Here is a 20,890-nt window from a genome sequence, read left to right on the forward strand (position 1 = left end):
TCGCAAACCGGAAGTGTGAGATTCAGCTAACACCGGCGCCCGGAAGGTCAGCGTGTGAAGGAGCCGGTGGTAACGCGGGTCTCCCCGCTGTACCGAGGAGCGACGGCCGAGCAGACTATCTCGGCCTGAGGCGGCGGGGAGAAGCAGACGGGCAGATTGCTGCGACACCATGGAGGGCGGCGGGGGTAGTGGCAACAAAACCACTGGAGGGTTGGCCGGCTTTTTCGGAGCCGGCGGAGCAGGCTACTCGCACGCGGATTTGGCTGGAGTCCCGCGTAAGTATCAGGCCTTGCCTGCGAACATTTCCCACTGGTTCTTGCCACCACCCCACACGTGCCATGTGTCCTGTTCTCTCTCTCTCTCTCTTTTTTTTTTGGCAGCGGTCACAAGTTTCAGTACCAGTAGTGGGGCTAGTATGTCGCACGGCTGCGTTTTCCAACACTGAACGAGTGTTTGGAGCCGGGGATCCGGAGAAGCTCTCTGTGGCTGACTTGGATCCAGGAGATACTGCATGTTTTTTTCCTTTTATATTTAGACTTTCTGCCTTATCGTTCCTCCCACATATCGAGCCCATAGGTAACTTTTTAACACAAAGTCACATATTCTAAACCACAAAGTACTAGCCTTCAGGTCAAAACACCCAATAATAATGCATACAGGTGAGAAAGAAATATGCGTCGAGACAAGTGGAGAAACTTGGAGGAGAACTGAACTTTTTTATAGATATGAAAAAGAAGCCAAGAAAGAATTTTAGGAAAGGAAACATTCAAGTTATAGGGTGCCGAGGCACGAATACCCTGCCTAGCCCTCTGCTAAATACCACGAATATCTATTCCAGATCTTTGGAACTTTCTAACTGTGGGTATTCACCTGGATGAGTAAAATGTGGACTTAAAGATAGTGGGAAGTTGGTGAACGATAGGAGCTTTATAAAACTTTTATCTTGAGAATCTTTCTACTCTTTAGGTCTTTTATGCTCAAAAACAAAAACGGCTTTTAAAGTTCCTAGTGTCACCTGTGTCAAAACTGAATCTAGAACACAGTTTGCATATAGTAAGTTATAGAATATGGCTAGTTGATGAGTTTCAGAGCACAAAGGGCACTGCCTTAACGTGAAAAGGTATTGTTACATTAAGATTTCAAGGTGAATTAAGAGATCAAGGAGTAAACACTATTCATTGAGTACTTGAGATGGAGTTTTCTGGGTGCAGGACTTCAGCAGTTATGTTTTTTAAAATGACTGATGTTTTCACAGAGCTTCCATTCCATTGAAGTGAGCCAAGTAAGTGAAGTGTTTCAGTTAGTGGTAAGTGTGTAAAGGCAAATAGGATTTTGAGTTGGTGATGGGAGCTGTTGCTAAGTCACTTCAGTCCTGTCCGATTCTGTGCGACCCCATAGATGGTAGCCCACCAGGCTCTCCCGTCCCTGGGATTCTCCAGGCAAGAACACTGGAGTGGGTTGCCATTTCCTTTTCCAAATGGGAGCTGAAGCCATTTAAAAATGGCCCAGGAAAAGCTACTCAGGATTGTTGACATTTGAGCTGTGACCTGAATACAATTCAAATATCTGAGGGGAGGTAAGTGTTTAAGGAACAGCTGTTAGGCCATTGTGTCTACAATCTACAAGGGAGGTGGTGAGGCTGGAGATACTGAGATTGGAGGGGAAGAAATGGCAGCTAAGGAAGTGTTTTATAAGGAGTTTGGACTTAGTTACAAGAGTATGTGGAAGCCATTTAGATTGATTTCCTTTTCTGAAAAAAATCACTTTAATTACCCATTAAGAAAGTGAGTTGGAGAGACTGGAGCAAGTAAGGAGTCCAATTAGGTAGTGATTGGACTAGGATGGTAGCAATAAAGATGGTAAGTAACAATTCAAGATAGATACTGGATATAGAAACTAATAGGACTTTGAATTGATGAAAAGAGCACAGAGTCCTGGGTAATGGATAGATTTAAGAACAGTCGAGATACAGAGGATCCAAAGATTAAATTTAAAATGTGAGGAAGTTGATTTTTCCTTGATAAATTTTTCTGTCTTCAAAGGTAGTGGAATTCAAGTCTGGCCCTTGGAGAGCTCCCATTTTCTTTTGTCCTGACCCCCATCCTTCTGGTGATGACCTAGAATTCTCTATCATATAAATCAACTTTGTCAGCAACTGTCAACACTTAGATCTGAAGGAATTGCCTTAAAATATTTATACACAACACATAACCCAAATGATTTTTTTTTCCCCTTCATGAAATTGATTTGCCTCTTGTCAGTCTTACTTTGCAATCTATATAAGCTCAGACAGTAAAGAGTCTGAGTGCAATGCAGGAGACCCGGGTTTGATCCCTGGGTCAGGAAGATCCCCTGGAGAAGGGAATGGCACCTCACTCCAGTATTCTTGCATGTAGAATTCATGGACAGAGGAGCCTGGCGGGCTACAGTCCATTGGATCACAAAGAGACAGACACGACTGAGCAACTAACACACACACACACGCACACACACGCACACACACACAATTGTCAGGTATTTTTGTAGTAAAGTAGAAGGAAATTAGCTTTGTAGTTGAACTGGGCTGTGCTTCCTGCTACTTCAGTTATTTGGTCCATGTTACTGCCAGTGTCTTGATACGAGAGCCTGAAACACCAGTGCAGGATTGAGGGCGCCAGGAGGAGTCAGCCCCTAAACTGCCACACAGGAAGGATAAGACAAGGAAAGTGGGAGAAAAATTGCCATGCATTGTAAATCAGAATTGCAGAACACATTGAAGAATCAAGAGCAAAATTAATGCTAAATGAAATAATTAAATTTGTATTGCAATATATTTCTTTGTTTTCTCTCTAGTAACTGGTATGAACCCTCTGTCTCCTTATTTAAATGTGGATCCACGGTATCTCGTACAGGTAAGAATTTTATTAGTCTGGTCCTCTACTTTACCATTAAAACAAAATTAACCGCAGGTACCTACATTGACTTGATCTGTGATATGTGCTTCTAGAGGCATCAAGTCTCTGGTCCTCATTCACCCTTTTTCCCCCACAAACTGTAGGGATTTGCCTTGCATCTCTTCCTGACACTTTATTAAAGGATTTGGGGGTTTGGCTGGTTTTTTGTTTTGTTTTTTCATTTTTTTTTTTTAAGGTTGTGGTAAAATTAACAAAATTTACCATCTCTAACTGTACTGTTTAGTGGTTGCATTTCTAATACTGTATAGCTATTACCACCTACCAGTTCCATGCTTTTCATGTAAAACTGAAACTATACCCATTAAACAGTAACTCCTTTTTCCATCCTCTTCCCAGTTCCTGACAACCACCCTTCTGCTTTCTGTCTTACGGTTTTTGAATACTCTTGAGTACCTCAAATAAGTGGAATTGTACAGTATTTATTTTTTTTGTGACTGATTTAGTTCATTTAGCATAATGCCCTGAAGGCTCATATGTATTGTAGTCTGTGTCAGAATCTCCTTCCTTTTTAAGGCTGCATAATATCCCATTTTGCTTATTCATTCACGCGTCCTATGGACACTCGGATTGCTTCCATGTTTCAGTTATGGTGAATAGTGCCACTGTGAATTTTGGTGTATAAATACCTTTTCCAGATCCTCATTTCGATTCTTTTGATTATATATCCAAAAGTAGAATTGTCATATCATATGGTAATCATATTTTTAATTTTTTGAGAAACTGCTATACTGTTTCCCACTGCAGCTGTACTATTTTACATTCCATTCTAAGAGTTTTACAGTTTTGGGTCTTCCATTTAAGTTTTTGATCCATTTTGAGTTAATTTTTGTATGTGATGTTAGGTAAAGATCCAACTTCACTCTTTTTCATATGGCTGTCCAGTTTTTACAGTACTATTTGCTCAAAAGACTGTCATTTCCCTGTGTAATGGCCTTAATATTCTAGCCAAAAATCATTTGACCATATGTGCAAAGGTTTATTTCTGGACTCTTTCTATTTCGTTGATCTGCATGTCTGTATGTATACTAGTACCACACCAGCATACATTTTATTGATTATTGTAGCTTTGGTAAGTTTTGAAATCAGCAAGTGTGAGTCCTTCAGGATTGTTCTTCATTTTTCAAGGTTGTTTTGATTCTTTGGAGTTTGTTCAAATTCCGTATGACCTTTGAAATGGGTTCCTCTGTTTCTGCAAAAATGTCAGTTTCTGTTTTGATAGGAATTATTGAATTTGTAGATTGGGGTAATATTGACATCTTAGCAATATTAAGTCTGATTCATGAATATGGGATATGTTTTCATTTCTTTGTGTCTTTTTAAATTAGTTCCAGCAAGTTTTACAGCTTTGTACAAGACTTTTACCTCCTTGGTTAAATTAATTCCTAAGTATTTTTATTCTTTTTGATTCTGTTGTAAGTGGAATTGTTTTCATAATTTCCTTTTCAGATTGTTTATTGTTTGTAGACATGCATCTGCTTTTTCTGTTGTCTTTGTATCCTGTTACTTTGCTGAATTTATTTATTAGTTATAACAGGGTTTTTTGTGCAGTCTTTAGAATTTTCTACATATAAGATCATCTATGAAAAAAATTTTTACTTCTTTCTTTCTAATTTGGGTGCCTTTTCATTCTTCTTTCCTAATTGCTCTGGCTAGAAATCCTAATACTATGTTGAATAGAAGTGACCAAAAAAAAAAAAAATGAGCATCTTTGCCTTGTTCATGTGTATTAGAGGAAAATCTTTCAGTCTTTCACCTTTGGATGTGGTATTTGCTGTGAGTTTTTCATGTATGCCTTTTATTATATTGAGGTAGTTTCCTTTTGTTCCTAGTTTGTTGAGTTTTTATCCTGAAAGTATGTTGGATTTTGTCAAATATTATTTCTGCATCAATTGAGATGGTCATGTGGGTTTTCTTTCCCCCCTTCATTCTGTTAATATGGTGTATTACATTGATGAGTTTTCATTTATTAGGACATCCTGCATCCCAGGAATAAGTGCCACTTGGTCATGATGTATAACCTTTTGAATATGCTGCTGGATTTGGTTTCCTAGAATTTTGTTTAAGATTTTGCATCAGTGTTCATAGGGGATTTTGGTCTGTAGTTTTTTTGTAGTGTTTTTGTTTGGCTTTGGTATGATCATAGTTGCCTCACACACAGAGTCATGAAATGTTCCAAGTATTTCCTCCACCTTAGGAAAAGTTTGAGGATTGGTATTAGGGTTTTGGGGTTTTTTGTTTTTTTCCATCTGTGCTCCACAGCTTCCCTGTCCAGAGATTGAACCCAGCCCATGGCAGTGAAAGTCTGGAATCCTAACCACTAGGCAACCAGGGAACCCCTGGATTGGGGGTTAGTTCTTTAAATGGTAAAACTTACCAGTGAAGCCATCAGGTCCAGGGTTTTTCTTTGTTGTGAGATTTTTTTTTTTTTTTAATTAGTGAGTCAGTCTTCTTACTAGTCTCTTCAGATTTTCTGTTTCTTGGTAAGTTTTGTGTTTCTAGGAATTTGTACATTTTATCAAGGACATTCAGTTTGTTGGCATACAATTGTTAATGACAGTTTCTTATAATCATTTTTAATTCTGTAGAATCAGTAGTGATATCCTCACCTTCATTTCTGATTTCAGTAATTTATTTCATTTATCTCTGCTCTGATCTTTATTATGGGGTCTTCCCTGATGGCTCAGCAGTAAAGAATCTGCCTGCCAATGCAAGAGATGCGAGTTCAATCCCTGGGTTACGAAGATCCCCTGGAGAAGGAAATGGCAATCCACTCCAGTATTCTTGCCAGGGAAATCCCAAGGACAGAGGAGCCTGGTGGGCCACAGTCCATAGGATCACAAAGATTCGGACATGACTGACTGACTGACACTTTGCTTAATATATTTTGATGGTCTGTTACTAGATAAGTGTTTATAATTGTATTTTCTTGCTGTATTGAAACTTTATTGATATAATATCAGTTTCTTATAAACCTTTTATTTTCTAATGTTAGTTCAGCCACCCTGCTCTTATGGTTATTATTTGAATAGAATATCTTTTTCCATCCTTTCACTTTCAGTCTTTTTGTGTCTTTGGAAGTAAAGTGAATCTGTTGTAGGCACCGTATGTATAAATGGATCACATTTCTGAGTGCATTGAGCTAATCTCTGTCTTTTGTCTAGAGAGTTGAATACACTTTAAAGTGGTTACTGCTAAGGAGAGATTTTTGGTGTTTTGCTCTTCATTTTCTGTAACCTAACTTTTTTGTCTCTCCCTTCTTACATTAATAACTTCTTTTGTGTTTGATTTTTTCTGTAAGGAATTGTTTAAATTCCTTTCTCATAACCTTTTTTTTTTTTTTTTGGTTGTTTATAGCAGTTTTCTAAAGTTATAACACTAATTTGAATTTATACCAGTTTAACTTTAGCAACATTCAAAAATACTGCTCCTTTACCAACTGTCCCTGCCCCTCTCAATTATTGATGTCACAGAATTGTATCTTTATACATCATGTGCTCAAAAACATAATCTAATAATTCTTTTAAATCCTTTAAAATGTAAAGTTATGTAGAAATACAAAGGGGGAGTCAAAAACATAAGCTACAGTAGTACTTTCATAATTGTCCATTTTTTGCTTTTATTACACTTTGTCCCTTCATCAGGCTATGAGTTACTGTCTAGTGTCCTTTCATTGTGCTTTGCAGGACTCCCTTCATCATATCTTGCAGGGCAGGTCCAGTGGTCACAAACTAGCTCAGCTTTTATTTTTCTGGGAATTTTTAATATCTCCTTTATTTTTAAAGGACAGTTTTATATATCAGCCCCCTTCCTAGTGGCCTCCAAAGTTTCTCTTGAGAAATTGACTGATTATCATATTGAGGATCCTTATATGTAAGTTGCTTCTCTCTTGCTACATTCAAGAATCTCTCTTTGTAACTTTCAAAACTTTTCATTTTAATACATCCCAGTATGGGTCTCTCTGAATGTATCTTACTCAGTGTTTAATTGAGTTTCTTGAATGTTCACTTGCATCTCTTTTATCAAATTTGGAAGTTTTCGGCCATTGTTTCTTTGAACATTCTTCTGTGACTCTCACAGTCTGTATTTTAGTCTGCTTTGTGACATCACACAGATCCTTTAGGCTCTCTGTTCACTTCTATTCAGTTATATTTCCTCCTGATCCTAAGACTCAGTAATTTCTATTGTCTTACTGTTGGTGATTGTCTGTTCTACCTGCTCAAGGCTTTGAATCCATTTAGTGTATTTACCAGCCATTGTTCTTTTCAGTTTCAGAATTTATTTTTTGGTTTCTTTCTAGGTTTTCTTTATGTTTCTATTTTGTTCATACATTGTCTTGACTTTCTCCACATCTTCTTTAGGTCTTTGAGCATCTTTATGATGATTATTTTAAAGTCATTTAGATTTAGGCTTTTCTTTTAAAGCCTAGTCAATCTACTGTCAGGTGTTTTTCAGGGACATTTCTGTTGATTTTTTTTTTCATTGAATGGCCCATACTCTCCTATTTCTTTGTATGGCTTGTGATTGTTTTTGTTGTTGAAAACCAGACATTTCTAATAATGTGGTTAACTCTGGAGATCAGATTCTCCTGCCTTCCCTGAGGGTTTGCTTTTATTTGGTTATTGTTTTTGGTTTTTTAATCATACCGGCTATCTTTGTGTTGAGGACCAGCCTGAAGTATATAAACTTAAGCTCTTCTCAGTTCTTTTCAGAGCCTACACTTTTTTCCTGGACGTGTGTTGTCTCTTTCTAATTTTCCCTTTAGATAAAATTGCTTTTGAATGTTCTTGTCTTTAATATCTAGTTCATGAAGGAGGAAACAATAAGGGGACCAGCTCCCAGCTTTTTTTCAAAACCCTGGGAATAAGTAGGGGTGGGGAGGGTACAACAGCAATGGCTGCCTGCTTCTTTATATGCACTTCTGTAATCAGGAGCAGAGATCAGAGCACAAATTAAAGATTTATATGTAAAAGCAACAAGTAATTAGTTTTTGAACCCCATAAAAAATATTGTGTGAGAAGTTACAAAGTTATAAGAGATCATTAAATAAAGTGGGAATCTTTTTAATGAAATCTTAAACCAAATCAGTACATGTGAAAAAAAAATTTTTTACTACCTGAGTTTATTTTATTAGATCAGGTTGTTATTATTCAGAAGCCTGTGGAAATAAGAGTGGTCTGATGAATACAAACATTTGAAATTAGGGGTTATATATTTTAAGGTTTGTATTAGCCTCAGTTTTTTGTTGTTTGTTTTTGTGGGGGTTTGATTTTTTGTTTGTTTGGGGTTTTGTTTTTGGGGGGGATTTGGAGAAGTTGCTGATTTAACACAGTTGCAAAGAAACAACAACAACAACAACTTAGTTTACAACATCAAAAGGGCTTCCCAGGTGGCACTAAGGGTAAAGAACCCACCTGCCAAGGCAGGACACGCCAGAGGTTTAGGAAGGTCCCCTGGAGGAGGGCATGGCAACCCACTCCAGTATTCTTGCCTGGAGAATCCCACGAACAGAGGAGCCTGGCTGGCTACAGTCCATGGGTCACAGAGGGTCAGACGTGACTGAGCTACTTAATGCGCACACACACACAACATCAAAGAGTAATTGGATATCTCAGGAATGCAAGGTTGACTCACTAACTGAAGAGTGAGTCAGTGATGACATGCATTTGTACCTACTAATGTTGATTATGACCATCTGGTTTTTTTTTTCCCTGTTTGTATTGGGATCCATTTCTGGATCATAAATAATTATCATATTTACCTTATCATATTTACCTTATCATATTATATACAGCACTCCTAAAAACCTTAAACAAGAAGCACAATTTAAAACTAAGTCATTACTTGAAAAGTCAGGAAGCACTCAGAACTTACTAATATATGTTTAATATATTTCGACATAGAATCTATTCAGATTTGTTTATCATTGCTCAGCAGACTATTTCTGTGTGATAAGAGTACATGTGCTTATTTATTTGTACAATTTTTGGTAAGAATTCATGCACAAGCCAGAAATCAAAACTACCGCAGAGGCACAGTTTTCCTAGTCATGAATGCATTTACCAAAGGTCAGTGTTTGCCAAAGGGATGTTTATTTGTTAGCATTTTTTGTTAAGGGTGTGTGCTGTGGTTCAGGAGCTAATTTTAGCTATTTTTCTATGGAAAGCTTGGCAGAAATGTATTTGTTCTTCATAAAAGTATATTGTATTGCAGAATCAATCCTGTTGTGCTTACAGTGATGCTTCTCAGCCTAGGATTCGGGCAGGAAGTTCATACCAGATTTTGTGTATGCATTTACTAGAAGGAGGGTAGCTTTCCTTCTAGTAGCTTTCCGAGATTATAAAAGGAATATATGCCCTCCAAACAGTTAAGAACTGTTGAAGTGGTGTTTTTGCCCTTGTGTAAGTGATCCAGTCTATTGTACTTCTATAGTTTCTCCTCGTTTTTTATGATCATTTGGTGTTACATATAGTAAAATGGTGGTTGATAAATAGTATTAATAGCTACAGAATGAGTTATTTTCTCCTTCCAGACTGGTTTTTTGTTACCTCTCATAGCTTTCAGTTTGCCTTTCTATAGAGATGGCACTCTTAAATTGCCAAATTTATCATGAAGGCAAATTACGTATAATCTATCAAACTTACGTTGAGAAGCTAAATTCTGAGCAAGAATTTCTCCTAAGAACTAATGAGCATAACTGTATGTTATGTATTTCATTTCACTTCGGTTTAGGTGTTGCTTTTGTTGCAGAAAGTTTTATCTTTGTTTGACGAAGTATAGTGGAGTTTTACTTAATTTACGTTTTACATTCTGTGAAAAACTCCTTTAAAAAATTAAACACTTTGCAAGTAGTATACGTGTGTTGAGGGGAGCTGAACTTGATTTTCATTATTATCCCTGTAGGATACAGATGAGTTTATTTTACCAACTGGAGCCAATAAAACCCGGGGCAGATTTGAACTGGCCTTCTTTACCATTGGAGGATGTTGTATGACAGGTTGGTATTTATATATGGTTTTTAAGTGTCCTAAATCCAAGTAGTCAAAAGTTCTTAAAATCCAAGGCAATTAAAATAATAGCTTCAGGGTGGTTTTTTAAGAAATCATTATTTGCATTTTTTTCTTATTAAATAAAAATGAGAAAGAATCAAGTATAATTGCTCTTTAATATAAAGCTGATTATTTGAATGAATTATTACTATGATTTGCCAGGGGCTGCATTTGGGGCAATGAATGGTCTACGGCTAGGATTGAAGGAAACCCAGAACATGGCCTGGTCCAAACCAAGAAATGTACAGTAAGTCTCACGTGATGACACACTGATGTTTGAGGATTAATCTCTCTTCTTGGCTTGATGAGCATGACCTTGAGATTACAATATTCAGAGTACTGTATAATTTTTGGTCAATTTTTTTGCTGGTGTTTCCCCCTTATTCATTATAAAAGGAATTTAGGAATCAAGTTGCTGGGTCTAAGCTTTTAGGAGTGATTTTTGAATCAGTGTCCATCAGCTGGGGCTATTCCAACCTAACTTCTCAGCTACACCTGTTCTATTTTGCAGGCCTATATTACATGCTTTTCAAATTGTTGAATTACTAGTACATTATTTGGATTGTTCAGGGCTGTGCAAAACCATAGGACATGGTAAGTGAAGAAATAAGCACATAAGAGTAATTATTAAATCTGCTGTCATTTGAATTTCTCATTGACTTCACGCTCCATTTCTGAAATGCAAAGGTGCAGAACATTTCCATGAAATTCCTAGAACTTAGAGGTAGTTATGAAAGGAGTAAGATAGTCTTATCTTAGGAAACTGAAGTTTGTAGAGAAGGGAAAGTGCAAATAAAAAAGTCAGAAAGTGTACATTATGTGTATCTTCACCCTGCTTAAGAAATAAACATGACCAGTTCCTTTTGCTGTTCCTTAAATAATACATTATTTAGTTTTTTTTTTTTTAAAGTGTATTTTTATGCTTCGTATGAGTGGAAGGACACCGTATGTGTTCTTCAGTAGCTCATGTCTGTCTTTAAGCTCCTTTTCCTTAGCCAGCAGATGGCAGCAGGTCTGTTAGAATTAGATCTTGGGAAGCCTGAAGGCCTGTCTAACTTTTCACCTTCCTGTTACTGTGTGGATCACTGCCCTTGCTTTACAAGCTCAAATCCTTGAATATTTTTGTATTTATATTCGTAATATTCATTCTTTACTCCAGGTTTTTTTTTTTTTACCTCTTGTATTATGGATAGTTTTGAATATCTACAAAAGTAGACAATAGTACAGTGAACAGCCATGAACTGTAACACAAGTTCAACAACCATTAACCAGCACCAGGACCAATTGTGTCCCATCTCTTTTTTCCCTCCCATATTTTTTTGAAACAAATCCCCAGCTTCATATTATTAAATATCAATTTGCAAGGTCTCTTAGAAAAGATAACCTTTGTTTCTTAAAACCATCATAGTTATTAAATTTTTGAGAGTTGAATTAGTTTGCTTTTTTAAAGTCAGATTTTTAAAATCTTATACATCATTTTTTTTATACACTCATTCTGATTTTTTAGACAGAGATAGCATTTAAAACGGAGAAGGCAGTGGCACCCCACTCCAATATTCTTGTCTGGAAAATCCCATGGACGGAGGAGCCTGGTAGACTGCAGTCCATGGGGTCATTAAGAGTTGAGCAGGACTGAGCAACTTCACTTTCATGCATCGGAGAAGGAGATGGCAACCCACTCCAGTGTTCTTGCCTGGAGAATTCCAGGGACAGAGGAATCTAATGGGCTGCCGTCTGTGGGGTCGCACAGAGTCTGACACGACTGAAGCAACTTAGCAGCAGCAGCAGCAGCATTTAAAAAATAGAAAGATAATCGGGTTTCAGGCCAGAAAAGATCTATGTAGTTTCAAAGCCCAGTTTCATTACTTATTGGGATCTTGGGTAAGTTTCCCTACTTTCTGCCTTTAATCTATTGAGACATGATTACATTGGGAAGTAAGTAAGGACCCAGTAAATGAAAGTATGTTGCCCAGTCATTTTCCAAAGAACTTTGCCACTTTGCAGTGCCACCAGCAATACAATAATGAAAATTAATAGTTTTAGAAGCTCATCACAAATGAAAAACAATTAAGTGCTAAACTTAACATATTAGTAAATATGTAGCAATTATTTAACAATATCTGTAATCATTACTAATTTTTTAAATAATCCTTTAGAAGTAAAAGAAATTTTTGTTATTATTGAGCATTAATTTAAATGGGTTCTTTTACTGCTTGTTATTGTAATTCCGTGGTTCCCAGTGGTTCCCAGCAGTAGTCAGCTGTCGGGGCAGAACCGTTCCTGTAACAGTGTTACACTGCTGGGAGAGAAATGTTCTGTCTTCTTCTCCAGTTGCCTTCATCACTGTTCTGGTGGCGTCTGGCACTGGTGAGGGCAGAGCTGTGCTTCCTTGAGAGTGTGCTAAGCATTCACTTTGGCTGCTTAGTTCTAGTCTGGAAGCAGACACAGTGTACAACTTTCTTCAGGTATTCTAATTAGGTGGCTTTTTGCTTCTCTTTGAGTATTTGTCTTTTATTTTGCTTTGTATTCCATAGTAGTCCACACTTTGATTCTTCTTAATATTCTAAGAATATATTACCCCCCACACACACACATAAGAAACTAATTATCAGCTAGTTTGTCTGTTATAATGTCTTTTTCTTTTTAACATAGATCAGTTTCTGTAAACTTCTTTGTAAGATACATTCCAGGATATATATTTTATATATTTAATAATTTTATGTATTTAGTAATTAGAATTTTCTTTGCACATTGCCCTAAAACACTGGGAGTTTTTAACCTAACCTTCATTTATGTAAAGTAAAAGCAATCCTTACTGAATTCTAAGGAGGTGTTAAGTTTTAAAATTAAAAAAATAAAATTAAGAAAACTTTGGGTGTGTGTTTATACATTTAAAATTGCTGTTATATGGTTTTTCTAAATACTAAAGAAATACTGGTTCTAAATACAGATTCTTTCTCTTTCTGCCCTGGTAGGATCTTGAATATGGTGACTAGGCAAGGGGCACTTTGGGCTAATACCCTAGGGTCTCTGGGTAAGTAGATATGTCACTTTTTAATAAATCATTATCATTGCAAAGAAAGAATGTACATGTATCATGAACAATTTGATCAACTAAAATTCTGGTGCTGGGATGTTCATAATTATGTTTAAATCCACTCTGGTGAGTAGTGTAAATACTACTTAGGAAAAGATCATAAACTATTAATATATAGCAAAATAATGCCAGGTACTAATACCATTGTGAATATACTCTTTTGTAAATATTTTAAACACTACATACTCTCTTGTCCCATCAAGACACCAAATAAAATCATATTTTAACTCAGTGAAATCCAGATAGTTTAGCGCCAAGGCAAATGTTTTTGTGTGTTAGGAAAAGTTCAAGGTTCTGTAGTAGATATGATGAGGAATCCAGGCCTCCTGGTATGTTTTCCTAATAGCCCATTCATCATCCTGTTTACTAATGAGATTTCACAGACTAATTGCCTGAGTTGCAACAGGGCCTTTGTAGATACTGGAAATATTTGCAGTTCTCAGGAAGGTATAATTTAGTAGTACTTAGGAACAAATGCTTTCATACTATAGTGTTTATGAATGATTGACTCTTTTGATTATTCATGACTTATATAAGAAGCTTACTTATGGCACTTATGCTCTCAGCCAGTTTTCTTTATCTGAAAGTCTTTAACTGGTGGCAGACTAAATAAGAGAAAATGTAGGTAGCTTGTCAAAAGATAAGAAAAGCATCTTGTATGACAGAGATCCTAGCCTTGTCATAGGCTTTGGAAGCAGTACATATTCACACTTACAAAGTCAGATTTGCATTTGGGATCCTAGTAAATGGCTACTTCCATATGCTGCTTGTGCCCCCAATACCCCTCCTCCTTGCAGTCACCCTCCTTTGTATTGATACTTGTGAGATTGCTTGCATACCTAGAGTGAGCCCCTGGAAATTGTCAGTTTAGTTAATGTTCTAGAAATATCAATTCTGAGCAAGCTGGAATGGTCAGTTACCCTGTATGTTTTCCTTATAATGTGATCAGTTATGATGTTTTGCTCAAGTTTAGTTTCAGTTAAATAAATTGAAACTGGAAGAAGAGCCTTTGTAGAAGTATAAAAACTTACAGCAGAGGAGTTGTGAGGCTGAGTTTGCTGTCATTTTGAGAAAGGACAGGAGAAGAGGTAATGCATTCATGGCTGTTTGGTCTTTATAGGCATAAGAGAATGGCGATTTAGGGGAAAAGCTTGTTAAAGCTAAATAGTACTATTAAGAGTTTTTACATGTGCAGAAACTAAATCTCAATTGTCTTGAAGTCGTATTTTTCTTAAAATAGAAATACATGTGTTTTGCTTTTGTTTCTAAATTCTAAGTAGAGCTGCTAACAAATAAATGGAAGTGAAAGAGATATTCTTCCTGGGTCTCCGCAGGGTTACTTTCCATAAAGAGCTAATAAATTTCTTTTCTTTCCAAACATTTTCTTTGCCTATCGAGTCACACACACATGTGCCTGCTTTACGTGTTAGTGAACAGAGCTTTTCCTGTATTTTGAGTGCAATAGCATTCCATTATGTGGAAAGTCTCTCTGGATCAGTCCCCTCTTGAAAGTCATTTGATTTGTTGCTAGGCTTTTGTTATTACAAACAGTGTTCAGTGATCATTGTTTATATGTCTCATGATGTCTGTAGAATGCGTTTATCTAAATATAATTGCCATACTGACTTTCAGTTCACTTTTTTATTACTGATCAGTTCCATTTCCCTTGTAGCTTTGCTTTATAGTGCATTTGGTGTCATCATTGAGAAAACAAGAGGTGCAGAAGATGACCTTAACACAGTAGCAGCTGGAACCATGACAGGCATGTTGTATAAATGTACAGGTAGGTACCATTAAATGGTGAAACTGTCTCTTAATATAGTATGCTTTTTGGCCATACTGTAGTTTTTAAAAGAATTTTTTTTTGGTAGTATTGTGTTCTTTGATATCTCACGGTTTGTGATTTTATTTTTTAATTTTTGTAAAATACACATGAAATTGACCATCCAAACTGTTTAAATGTACAGTTCAATTATGTTAAGAATATTAACATTATTATGCAACTCCAGAACTTTTCTTCATCTTATAAAACTGAAACTCTGCCCACTAAACAACTCTGTCTTTCCCCCTTCTACAGCCCCTGGCAACCACCATTCTACTTTCTATGAACTTGATTCCTTGAGGTACCTCATGGAAGTGGAGTCGTGTAGTGTTTTTCTTTTTGTGACTGGCTTATTTCATTTAGCATAATGTTCTCAACAGTATAGCATGTATCAGAATTTCCTTCCTTTTTAAGGCTGAATAATACTCCATTGCACGTATATACCACATTTTGTTCATTCATCTGTCAATGGACACTTGGGTTGCTTCTGCCTTTGGCTATGGTGCATGATGCTGTTATGAACAGGAGTGGAATAAATCCTAAGAGTTGAATCAAAATTACTTGGATGAAGATCAAATATCAAAATTGTCCTCTAAGATGGAAAAGAAATGAACATTTGCTGAGTTATGGTTATAATCTCAGTAATAACCACTTAATATAACTTGTTAAACTCTGTGAAGTGATAATCATAACACCCCAGTTTTATAGATGAGCACATTATTAAGATGTTCTTTTTCAAAAGATCATAAAACTAGTGACAGTCCCAGATTTTTCTCACATTTCTGTTTTAAATTGCCTAAAGTTATGCCATAATTGCCTCTTTATGTTCTGTACTCAAGCCTCTGAAAAGTACTTTTGTTTGATTGCTTTATTATGCTTCAGACACTTGATTAACTAAGTAATTTTTGTTCTTATGTAATTCCTCCATCACAAACATCAAGTAGCATTTTTGCCTCATTTTTACTAGAAATGAGAGAGAAGTCTCTTACAGGATTATAAAATCTAAAATTTCATGGTATATCTGAGCAAGAGGCTTTTTTAATATTGAAAATGGATAACATTTGGAATTATATCCCTAAGATCTCACAAGACTTCTTGCAACATATGCATATTCTTATACACATCAACAGAGCTCCTAGGTACAATAAGACAGTAAATATCTTTTATGTACACGAAAATGTTGGCATAGAAGAACCTTGTTAAAAACCTAAAAATACTTTCACACTGAAAATCTTTGGGGTCAAAGGAGTTTAAAACCTTAATTGGCACCACAAGGGTGGCACTCAGCCAGCAAGTGTTTAATCGGCCCAAACTCTGTTTATGAAAGATCACAGTAAAATTTAAGGAACAGATTTCACACAAAAATCTGGAAATTTTAGCTTCTTTTGCAAAAATGGAAGACACAGAGCTCAAGTTGTATATGGTAGCAAATGGTAGGAGCTAAATTGGGGGAGCTGCTACCCCAGTGGATAGACACTGAAGCTTCAGCTCAGTCCTCACCAGTCCCTGTTTTCTTACTCAGGGTCAGCCATTACAGCATTTCCTGTGTTGGGGGCAGCCTTAAGTATAAGAATGTACTGAATTACCACCTCATTTAAGACACATCATATTTTAAAGATACAAAGGGGAAGGCTGAATACTTGGGATTATCACAGGAAAAAAATGAAAACCTAGCTTTCTGTGTCCAGGACTTCTTGCAGGAATAGCATCTTTAACCCAGCCTGGGACATCTCCAACATAAATTATGGAAGAGAATGCTCATGGCTCAGAAGAGAAAAAGCAAAAAAGAATATTCATTAATTCTTTGTCAGGTGACAAGTAGATTTCAGTTTTTCAGATTTCAGTTTCCATTGCAACTGTGGAACACAGAAGAGGTAAATAATCTGCTGACCCAGAATTCCAACATTGGTTCCTAGTTCCTGGCTGACTAGTTTAACTCAGCACATCAAAATTGCTGACAGAGGCAAAGCAGTGTCTTTTATTGATTTCTGGTTTAGACTCCACTTAAGACAAAGCACAGAATTTTGTGTGGCAGGAATTTTTTAAAAAACTCCCAGATTCAAGGATTTGGAAAAGAGTTTAAGTGTTCCTTTAGTCTAGAGTCAGCCTAAATCATTAAGGAAAGAAAATGGATGATGGTAGTCCAGTGTCAGTATACTTAATGCTACTGAAGTGTACACTTAATAATGGTAAATTTTATGTTATGTGTATTTTATCACAGTTTTAAAGAGAATGTTTTTTTAAACAATTTAAATAGTGCAGAAATTTGTTGAATTTGTAAGCTGTCTCAGTGTGTAGGTAAGGCCGTTCCTCTAAAACAAGGGCAGCAGACTCCCGCTGGCCAGATGCCTGTCTCTTCACAATTTGCAGGCTAAGAATGTATTTTACATTTTAAAATAGTTAACATTTTACATGGTTATATAAGTGCCTACAATATGTAGGCTCAAAACATCAAGAAATAGCAAGATAAACATTCTTTAGAAATATGCAGGTAAAAAGTGTATTTATTTTCCAGCCATTTCAAGAAAAATGTGCTGACCCCTGTGCTAAAGTAATTATCAGTTCAGTGTGTTAGCTCTGCCAGTAATCAGCTCTATACCAAATAAACTAGGCACTTAAATATTCTGGGCCTCATTTTCCCAGGTTTAGAAGAGATGACATTTGCCCTTTTTTGGAAGAATTGTATAAGGATCCAAAAGATAGAAGATAAAACTGACACATAAGCCTCATGTTTATTTTGCTTTATAGAGATTAACCATTGGCCTCATTTGCTTCACTGTGTTCAGAGCAAGTGTATTGGCTAATCAACTTCCTGTACTTAACTGGGCAAAGGTGGTTTTGTTACAGAAAGTCTAAAGCCAAGGCTGTTAAACTCTTTTAAGAGATCAACCAGCCAGAAAACCCTGACATTATTGGAAAGAGTTTAAAACGTAATAAAAGGCTACCCTTGAGTCAGGCTTCCCTAGTGGCTCAGCTGGTAAAGAATCCGCCTGCAACTCAGGAAACCTAGGTTCAATCCCTGGGTTGGGAAGATCCCCTGGAGAAGGGAAAGGCTACCCACTCTAGTGTTCTGGTCTGGAGAATTCCATGGACTGTATAGTCCATGGGGTCGCAAAGAGTTGGACATGACAGAGCAACTTTCATTTTCACTGAGTCAGGATTACTGTGATTATTAGTAAATCATACACTACATGTTTGGTATCTTCTTGCTAGAAACAATTGCTCAGTTGTGCTAGAAACAATTTTTTCTTAGCCTTCACAGAAGGCTAGTACAAAACAATTATGTTTTGTACTAAGTTTGTTTCCTTTTGGTATGAAAGTAGAAGGCATTCTAGGGGATAAATTGTTAAGAGACACTTAATATGCCCCAAACACTTAAAGAGACACTGATGCCCCAAAGTTCTTAAATCTTTATAGTTTCCAGTTTACACTGGAGGGTCTTCTGTTTTTGTAACCTGCTTAAAGAACATTTGTTAAAAAAAAAAAAAAAAAACATTCATTACACTCAAAAAGTTTGGCTCTAATAACTGAACCGTAGTGATGCCGTTGGAGATGGCATTTATTTTTCCTGGGCTTGATAGCTTATTTTTTCCATTTCTAGAAGTTTGGTCTAACTATAAAGTTCACTGTCAGCCCATTTTTCAGCCACATTGAATACAGTTGCAAATTCAACCATCATACCTAATCTTAAGTGTGGCAAGATACAAAAAGATAAGATAGACTTGAAGGAGATATCTCCCATTTACTGTGATTAATTTTTTATGTTTATCATCCCCCTTCCTACATATTTGAGGGCTGTTTATAGATGATGCCTGCAGTTTCTGTTTGCATTTGTTTAAGAGAGATAATTAAGGTACTTCAGAGTTGAAGCCTAAGCCAGTCAGCTATCTAAAGTCTTCAGGCTAGAGAGGCTCCTAGAGGGAGTAACCCTTTAATCTATCATCTGAAGCCATCTGGCAGGACACGCATTGCAGAAATGGTTGGTCTGAAGTGTTCTAACTCAGCAGCGTCACTGAATTTCATGGAACTACTAGAGTGTAGCTAAAGGGCTTCTAATAAGGTATACCTTAACCACTGGACCTTTGCTTTCCTAACACATGACTTGCAACAAATACTCCATAGATACAACACAGACTACCTGAAGTGTCTGTTATCCCTACTTATTTGTGAAACTGTAAGAGAACATCAAGTATTTCTTAAAAGCTTCTTTGAGTAACCCCATTCCTTTTACTAGACTTGGTGACTATTTTCAGGTAACTGGTTGAAACCTTTTGTTTCTGCATTTCAAATGAAATACCTATCCATAATCTTTTACCACGTGAAAAAATTCTTTTGTTAAGCAAAAATAGTTCAAAGTCTGATCCTAATCCTGGAATGTTTTTCAACTAGTATGACAATGCTTGGAGCTTCCCAGGTGGCTCAGTGGTAAAGAATCTGCCTGCCAAGCAGGAGACACAGATTTGATCTGTGGGTCAGGAAGATCCCCTAGAGAAGGAAATGGCAACCCACTCCAGTATTCTTGCCTGGAAAATTCCATGGACAGAGGAGCCTGGTGGGCTACAGTCCTTGTGGTCGCAACAAAGAGTTAGACACAACTGAGTGACTAAACAACAACATGATGATGCTAAGTTACGTCTTTGCTCATTATTTGGATTATTTTCTGAAACATCAGAATAGGGATAGGTAATAGGAAAGTTGGTGCTTCACCAGAACTTGATTACAGCCATCTTATCTCTCTTCACTGTCTTGAGTCTTCAAAGTTAGTATTTAGAGGACCTGTGCAGAGTCCAAAGCCTGTTAATACTGTTTCCAAAGAGGGTATCACCTTGTTTACATACTGCCTTAAATCAATTGACAGTGCCAGTGAAGTTCTAAATTATGACTAGCAGGGAATTACTAATCTGCTTGGGATTTCAATAATAAGCATAAGGTCTTGTCCAAAAATGTCCTAGGATCAAGTCAGATTGAGAAGTCAAAAAACCATGCTGATAACTGTGAAATTAAAAGTGAAGAAAAGATTGTTACTATGGATACATAGTTTACATATTAAGCAGGTGATTTAGGGGGAATCTGTTTCTACTGAATTTCAGTCCTGGTTTATTATTTTCAGAGCTTATTCTGTTTGGGATGAAATTTTCTAAGTATGAAGAGTGTGTCTCAGCCCTGCGAATCTCTTACTTAACCCTCTGACGAGACAGTGTGCGGTGCAGGTCTGTTAATGATGCCTCCTCTTTTCCTCTCCAGGCGGTCTTCGAGGGGTAGCACGAGGTGGTCTCGCAGGACTAACACTTACGAGCCTCTATGCTCTATATAACAACTGGGAGCACATGAAAGGCTCTTTGCTCCAACAATCACTCTGAAGATTTTGCTAGTTTACAAATGGAGGACACTTTAGTAGTCACCCAGATCAATTTATAAGTCAGTCTGGAGGCATTTACTTTACACCTGATTTGAAAAACTAGAGATTCCAGTGTGCTGTGATGAAGATCATGGATGATCGACCAGGACTGGCACTCCTTCCAGCCTTAATGAGTTGAAGACAAAACACCCTTTGGCGGCTGAGTAACGTGGTTCTCTTAAGAAGATCTCGCATCTGTTTTTGCTCCTACCCACTTCTGGAAAACCACTTAATCCCAGAATTCAGGTCTGCCTGTCAATACTGTATCAGCCACATTTGTTCATTTAATGATCCAAGACTGTAATATTGCTCTGTATTCCCAATAAAGGGTGAAAATAGAACTGAAGTCCTAACTCCAACATTAACATAGTGGGTGTTTCTCCAAAGTTACTCTTGATTTGTCTCTGCTCCCATAGGCCAAAGCATGTTTTCATGTTTGTGATGAAATGAAGGGCTACTGGCAGTATTAGCCAACTAGGTTAAAATTTTTCTCCAATAGAGTTGACACTAAACAACCTCAAGATATTTCAGGTCAACTATTATACCATTAGTCTACTGTGCTAGAACAATATT

At 36.9% G+C, this 20,890-nt stretch overlaps 1 protein-coding gene and 1 non-coding gene across 2 annotated transcripts; both read left to right on the forward strand.

Annotated features, from left to right (window-relative positions):
* Positions 1-21: 21 nt before the first annotated feature.
* LOC122709513 (mitochondrial import inner membrane translocase subunit Tim23) lies at positions 22-20,658 on the forward strand. The gene is made up of 7 exons (XM_043926961.1): positions 22-275; positions 2,833-2,891; positions 9,855-9,948; positions 10,163-10,247; positions 12,976-13,034; positions 14,770-14,880; positions 20,164-20,658. Exons 1-7 carry the CDS (start codon positions 170-172, stop codon positions 20,277-20,279), a joined length of 630 nt encoding a protein of 209 aa, XP_043782896.1. The 5' UTR covers positions 22-169; the 3' UTR covers positions 20,280-20,658.
* LOC122709741 lies at positions 12,246-12,447 on the forward strand. The gene has a single exon (XR_006345708.1). It is a non-coding gene; the product is annotated as a small nucleolar RNA SNORA74 (small nucleolar RNA).
* Positions 20,659-20,890: the final 232 nt, after the last annotated feature.

Source organism: Cervus elaphus, chromosome 15 (genome assembly GCF_910594005.1).
Source record: "Cervus elaphus chromosome 15, mCerEla1.1, whole genome shotgun sequence".
Taxonomy (NCBI): Eukaryota; Metazoa; Chordata; class Mammalia; order Artiodactyla; family Cervidae; genus Cervus; species Cervus elaphus.